Genomic DNA, 7,796 nt, shown 5'->3' with positions numbered 1-7,796 from the left:
GATGAAGGTATAATTACTAAGAGAATTTTTTATTCTATATTTTAAACAATTTGAGAGTTACACATTTTATTTACTTTATAACTGTGTAATTCTATAACTAAGATTTGGTATGTTCCAAGTACAAAATAAGAAACAATGTAAGACAACACAGATTTATAGACAGTTGAGACAATTCCTTTACATTCACGACAATCAATAATGGATCAACCTGCCGTAAGTCAATCAATTTCAACGTATGAGCCGTCGAATAAACTGACTACAGTACATCAACCTCCTATTATTTCAGATGTATAGTTAATTTTATTAATTTAATTGACATAAATAAAAATTATTTTGATTGGTAGGATAATATTAAACAAAATGAGTTAACCAGGCACATAGCTAGGATTACACATTTAGGGTAGCTAAATTATCACCAGCATTTTTCTTGAGTATCCAACATTTATTTCCTCCTGGCAACTATGCACTAAATGAATTTATAAGTATGTTTAAACTGTTTTTAATATAATTTTAGATTATTGGTGCTTCGATGAAGCTATTTTACGACAGATAATAGTTATGATGGTAATAATAATAACTACTACTTAAGAACCTTGTATTAAATTGTCATATTGTTGGTATACAAGACATTTTTTTTATGAATATCTGACTAAAAAATAATTTGCAAATTATATTATATAATAATATACTTCAACTGCTAATACATTAACTTATGAGATAGGTACTTTGCATTAAATTTTCAAGCTTTTGGCACGGTGAAATAAACTTTATTGACATTTATAGGTAGAATAATAATGAACTTTATTGCAACAAACATAAATAACACAAAAATAGTTAGGTTAAATAGTACTGGGGATAGCGCATCACCCTGCCTCAGACCAGTCTTGCATTCAAACCTTGTGGATACTTCTCCTAAAAAACGTATTTTGCAATAGGTTTGTTCATTACACATTTGTACTAGTCTCACTAATTTGTCGGGTATGCCAAAGTTCCTTAGAGTTATCCACAATTGTTCTCGGTTGATGCTGTCGTATGCCTGTTTAAAGTCCACGAAGAGTATATGTAGGTCTTTATTTTACTCGTAGTATTTCTCCATGAGTTGTCTAAGCGTGTGAATGTGGTCTGTCGTGGACTTGCCCTTTTTAAAACCACACTGGTATTCTCCGACTATATCCTTCGCGTACATTTCAAGTCTTCTTAAAATGGCTATTGATAACACTTTGTATGCAGTGTCCAGTAGTGATATTCCACGATAGTTTGTTACTTTCTTTATATCTCCTTTTTTGAAGATTGGGCATATAATCCCTAGGTTCCAGTCCTTAGGCATACATTCATTTTTCCATACGTCTTTTATTAGAAGGTATAATTCTGTCTTTAGATCTTTTCCCGCCAGTTTTAGTAGTTCCGGGTTGATTTCATCCTCCCCTGGTGCTTTAAAGTTTTTGAAACCTTTGATGATAAGATCTATTTCTTCCGGATCTGGTTCGGCTAACTCTGGTTCTACTGTTTGATAAATCAATTCCTCATATTTATCAGAGTTTCCATTGGTACTATTGTTATTTAACAACTCCTCGAAGTGGAGCCGGAATTTTTCGACTATTTTTGTAGGTTCTGTGAGTATGTCATCATTATCGTCTTTTATGATGAAGGTTTGAGCTTTAAAGTCTTGTCTAACTGTTCTGCATTTTTTGAAGAATTCTCTTGGGTTGTTGTAGTCTTTTTCTATATTTGCAAATTATATTATATAATAATATATTTCAACTGCTAATACATTAACTTATGAAATAGGTACTTTGTATTAAATTTTCAAGCTTTTGACACGGTGAAAAAAACTTTATTGACATTTATAGGTAGAATAATAATGAACTTTATTGCAACAAACATAAATAACACAAAAATATACATAAATACCATGAGTATCATATTGCGGCACCCCCTAAAAGCAAAGCTTGTGCTGGGGGATCGATCGAGCTCTTATCACCTAAAAAATGTACATAAAATTAAATAATAAAATAACACTAAAAATTATATAATTAAATCTGTTGCTCACACTAATAAACTATTCTAACACTATAATACATAGTAAAAACAATTGTAAATTATAATCATATTATCTTTGACAAATCAATATGCTTAAGATAAGTTTTGAAAGTTATTAAATTATTAAACTGATTCATATTAATAAATAACAAACGACATAAATCAAGATCCGTATACAAGACACTTTTTTGACTTAAGACTTTTTGACACTTTAATAGACGCATGTTAACATTTTGCTTATATCTAGTATTATGTTCATGATCAGATACAGGTATTAAATGTTTATGTTTAAATAAGTTTACTAATATTGCTTGGTTATAGACTACCTTAAAATTTATTTACGTTGAATTTTTCATAAATCAAAATAGAATTTGTTAGCCAAGGAAGATTTAATAAATATTTAATAACACCATTTATTGTAACATTTAGCTTATGTAGAATGCTAAATAAATAACTCTTTTATAATTTACATCTAATATTTGTTTGGCTTCATAAAATACATAGAAAAATTTCTGTAAAATACCATTTATATAATTTACACAACTATCCCATCTAAGTCTATAATCTATTATTAAACCAAGATATTTTAACTCATAGACTTTTTCAAGTTTTACACATTTTGGATCACATCTATTTAAAATAGGATTACATTTTAGAGAATGTACAATCAAATTATGTACATGTAAAACATTATTAAAAGATAAATTAAAACAAATAAATTTAGATTTTAGTAAATTTAACATCAATTTATTCTTACAGAACCAAGCATATACTTTATTTAAAATATTATTTGCTTCATGATATAAGCTGTCGAGTGTTGATTCAGATATTAATATAGCCGTATCATCAGCAAAACTTATGAACTCTTTATTACTATTTATATTTATATTCAAGAAATCGTTTATAAAAAAGATAAACAACAGCGCCCCTAGCTTTACTAGTACAATCATTTACTTGAACTATTTGAGTTCTTTCACTTAAGAAAGATTTTAATAGGTTATTAGCAACTCCACAAATATCTGAATAATCGAGCTTTTTTTTAGCAATAACTCATGATTTACGCAATCAAAGGCTTTTTGCAAGTCTAGAAAAAAAGTTTGAGAATAGCTAGTTACTCTAGTATAATTATTTATACGTAGTAAGAATCCATTAAAAGCCATAATATTTAGTTACTCATTACTAATTTTTGAATTTTTCATAATATCAATATCAATATCTCCACAGATAATATTATGTACATTTTTTTCATAGACCTTATACTAATAGACGGGACGTGGTTGTAGTTCCGGCGTCCAAGCGTGACGGCACTGATCAAGGTAGTACAACGTACACCGCACATGCGCACTAGATGATACAATACTCTGTATATTACTGTATATAATATATATATATATCTGTAACACAAGCCGCACCACCCACCTGCATCCCCCCTGGATGTTCCGTCTATTAGTATAAGGTCTATGATTTTTTTACACAATTTTGATAAGAATAATTCTAAATTATTGATAAAGATATCTATATCGTCATTAGGAGATCTATGAATACAAAATAGATGGAATAAATCATTATTTATCTTAAAAGTAATATGTAACGAAGTGCAATTTTTTAGTACTTGCCTATTAACTGTTATTATGTTTAAAGTTTCTCTTACCAATACAGTTATGCCATCACATTTATTTAATGTTCCTAACGAGTTAATAGTTCTATAGCCATTTAATTTAAATTCAAAATCATTCAGAAGCCAGGTTTCACACAATATGTTAACACTAAAATGATTATTTACTGAGCCTAATAAGGCTACAACTTCATTAAAATGTGCATTATTACTACTTATATTGATTTGGAAAACGGAGAAACTATCATTAGTCAAAGGTATATCTACTAAAGAATCAACATACATAGAATTTAAAATATTATCTAAAATTAGAATATTATTAATATTCGTTTTAGAAATTAAAATTTATCTTAAAATATTTTGACATTATAAAAATACAAACTAATTAAAGCTTAACGACTTCTTCAGGTTACCTGATTTTTACAATATTAGAATTTTCATTTTTTCTCACCAGAATATCAGAATTGGGTAGCCACATAAATTTATATTGTTTACTTTTAGCCGCTAACCTGGTTTGAGAAAATAGCATCCTATTGAATTTTGTTAGTCGCTCATTGATGAAAACCTTTTCATTTGCCCATTTACTATTTATGATATCCGTAGTTTTATTCAGCGATTTAACGTGGAGGATTACATTTTTACGCATTTCAAGTGAAGTTAATCTAGCCACTATTATATTTTGTTTTGACATAGTGGAGTTAATTCTATAGGCTTCGATTATATTTAGTTCCGTATTTGTTTTTTTACCAATTTCATCAATAATGGAAATACAATCTTCATTTTGAGTTTTAGGTATGCCTGTTAATTCTACTGTTGTACAAAGATTGTGTTGTTCAATTGCATCGATTTTGTGTTTTAATATAGAAACTTCTTCGGATAAACGTTTATTTTCATTAACAATTTTTTCATTTTCTAATTTAATAGTTTTCAATTCTATAATAACACTATCAATTTTTTGGGTAAAATTGTCAAACTGGGAGCTCAAAAACGAAACTGATTTTATAAGTTCTTCGACGTTTTTTCCTACAGACTTATCATGTTATCATGTTGTGACACTGGTTCATTTGATTTTGATTTCGGAGATTTTAGGTTAGTTTTTGAGCAGTTTGAACAAGTAAATTTTGTTTTAGTATTATTAGTGATTCTACTAAAATTCGTTTCTGTATATCCCACACAATAATAATGTGCTACATTATTACAGATTGACCATATCGTAAAGTCACTTTTCGTTAACGCATCACAGCATTTCACACACTCTAACGACATAATAGATAACGTAATAACTATCGGCACAGTAAAAATTAGATAAAGTATCAATCGATATACAAAACGAAATAATATAATACACTAGCGTACGAATAGAAATGGAGACTTTTGAAAAATGTATATATATATTATTAGGGCCCGGAACTTGATGACCTAATAATCTTAAAAAAATGCACTAAAAAAAATATGTTAATATGACTCATAAACATCGAAAAATGACCAAAAAAATACCAATAATTTCTTTATAATTTAAAAAATAAAAATAATTATGAATTAAAAAAGTTTTGTTTTACAAATTATTATTAATTTTATTTTTATACATTAAATATGCTTTTATTACTTAAACAATTTTAATGCGTATGTTTGAAAAAAGTGATATCATCTGTATTCAAATCTCCTGGCAATCCTTCTTTTGCCACTTCTTGTCCTTCCAATATTTTTGAAATAATCTGCATTGTTTTATAACCACTATTTTTCCTGAAACAGTTTTAAATTTATGTTGAATTTCACGCCCAACTATATTTTGTGCAAATTTTATTTTATTTTTTTCTTCTTCTACAATTAGTATAGCATCGGCAAGGCATATTTTTGACGATTCTAATCGTTTGATTGAATTTGGTAGCGATCCAAAGTTTGATTTGATACAAACTAAATTTAATTCTAAACCTGGATCGGTGAACAAATCAATTACTTTTTCAATGGAAGTCGAATCATTTTTGTCCAGTTTCATGATTATATTTTTAACTGTACCAAAATGTTCACAATAATAAAAAAGCTTAAAATAGTATCTGCCAATAGCTTATTAAATAATCGTACATCACGACAACAAATGATTAAGATAATAAACGTCAATAAACGACAAGCTAATGGAAACTGAATGTTTTACAATTAAATGTAACTTTCTACAAGAAAAATGCAAATTTATAAAAAAAAAAGTACAAAAATGAATAAAATGCACTAAAAACACTAAATAATTACCGTAAAGCATAAAATTCCTTAAAAATGCAATAAATGCAAAATAAAAACTGTACCATTAAACTCTATATTCCATGAATCAAATTTCTGTAAAGACGAGCCTCGAATGTAAGCATTAAAAAAAGAGATTCAAATGCATCAAGTTCCGGGCCCTATATATTATATAAACTAAGATATTATACCTGTACTGATAAAATGCGATTTAAATATGGAGCAAGAACACACGTCTTACCTCTGTCATAATTGGAACAGAATTGAGAATAAAAAAGTCGTATATTTCAAATGCTTATAAACACCTAACTCAAAACGAGTTAAAATATTTTAAACACCTTATCATATGCGGAAAATTATAAAAAATAAAAATTTGATGAATATTTTAAGTACATTAGCCCCCCCATGAAAATTTAATAGATTTTCGCTAATGGTATTTTATACGTAAGCAAGCCTGGGCAAGTTAATGATAATTTTTAACTGAGTTAAGTTAAGTTAATGTAAAACATTTAACTCAGTTAATAGTTAAAAGTTAACCTTATTTTTTTTTAACTCAGTTAAGTTAAAAGTTATATGAACATTTTCAAATAACTTATTAACTCAAGTTAAGATAAGTAATTTTTTTTTTTTTTATAATATCTTTATAAATACCCAGTAGTATGGCTTAAATAATAAAAATCATAAATATTATTGAATACAGGAAATAGCCAATAGCTTTTTTATACATGGGTACTGAATTTATAGAATTATGAAGTAGGTACGAAAAAAATACAAAATTGAAAATGCCAAAACAAATACAACCTTTTGATTTATTAATACACTAATGCAGATAAGTACTATACATTTTTTTTAAATTATTAAATAAAAATAACATGGTATTTAAGAATGTACTTAATTTTAAACTCTGAATACTTTTTCAGGGAACTAAAAGTCTAAAACTGTTAGAGAATATAGCCAACTTCATACTTCAGTAAAATATTTATTAAATTTTAGCAAAAGAGTCATCTCAAAGTTTTTATCAGCCGTTGAACCTCTTCGCTTATTAAATAATTGACCTCCAGCACTGAACAAACGTTCCACATGAGCTGAGGAAGGAATTGCTGTATTATATTGGATATAAGCATTTTTTAAAACTAATGGCAAATTTAATGGAGTTTTAATATTGGTGTTCGAAAAATAGTTATTTGCAATAATTTGGATATCATTAGTTTCAACATTGATTTCATAATTATTTAGTCTAAAGAAGTCGTCTTCAGAATAACTACAATTACTCTGTGCAGTAGTGGTAGTTATGGCAGGATTTGTTTCTGTTAGTACATTCTCAGTTATACACTCCAAAAATGTTTGTTTAATTTCATGACGATTTTCAGAATTTGTCCAGTTTAACTTAAACTTAGGAATTAAACATGCGGCTATTCGACATGATTTGGAGTGAGTCCGTAAATTCCTAGCTATCGATTTTTAAACTGTACATTTAAATAGTCGCAAACTATGTGAGCATTGTGAGCTGTAACACCGTCGTGTTGAAAAATAATATTTTCTATTAGAGTTAAATGAATATCATTAAGCATCAACACGTGCCGTGTAGAAATTCTGGGATTTATTCTAACATAGACTAATAGTTATTCTTCAACCTCTTCACCTAAAGCATCACCTTGTCTACGTTGTTGGTTGTTAACCCTCTTAGAAAATGACCCATGGTATCTAAGATTTCTTTCTATGTTATAGATAAAACTATGGGCAGGATATTCTCTATCTGAAGTTATCTATAAAAATAACAAACTAACTTGGACAATTATCTAAAAAAAAATAAAGAAAATTAGTAAGCATACCTGTGTTATGTTGAACATGAGTTTGTGCTACATGACGTGAATTTTTTTGACATTCCCAGTAAATAAATAACATATCG

The 7,796-nt window shown here is 27.8% G+C and overlaps 1 protein-coding gene across 1 annotated transcript; it reads right to left on the bottom strand.

Annotated features, from left to right (window-relative positions):
* Positions 1-1,075: 1,075 nt before the first annotated feature.
* LOC115033199 lies at positions 1,076-4,346 on the bottom strand. The gene is made up of 3 exons (XM_029485362.1): positions 4,069-4,346; positions 2,564-2,670; positions 1,076-1,722 (listed from the first exon to the last, which is right to left on the bottom strand). Exons 1-3 carry the CDS (start codon positions 4,344-4,346, stop codon positions 1,076-1,078), a joined length of 1,032 nt encoding a protein of 343 aa, XP_029341222.1.
* Positions 4,347-7,796: the final 3,450 nt, after the last annotated feature.

Source organism: Acyrthosiphon pisum, chromosome X (genome assembly GCF_005508785.2).
Source record: "Acyrthosiphon pisum isolate AL4f chromosome X, pea_aphid_22Mar2018_4r6ur, whole genome shotgun sequence".
NCBI lineage: Eukaryota > Metazoa > Arthropoda > Insecta > Hemiptera > Aphididae > Acyrthosiphon > Acyrthosiphon pisum.
The sequence above is the reverse complement of the archived record's forward strand: the minus strand, read 5'-3'. Positions and strand labels throughout refer to the sequence as shown.

What these genes read in the sequence shown, in the direction of transcription:
- LOC115033199 (XM_029485362.1), bottom strand. Translation starts at nt 4,346, where the DNA reads ATGTCAAAACAAAATATAATAGTGGCTAGATTAACTTCACTTGAAATG. An exon ending in TCTAATATTGTAAAAATCAG is followed by an intron (nt 2,671 to 4,068) that starts GTAACCTGAAGA and finishes TATTTTAAATAG; the next exon opens with ATGTGATCCAAAATGTGTAA. An exon ending in TTGTGTAAATTATATAAATG is followed by an intron (nt 1,723 to 2,563) that starts GTATTTTACAGA and finishes TTGCAAATATAG; the next exon opens with AAAAAGACTACAACAACCCA.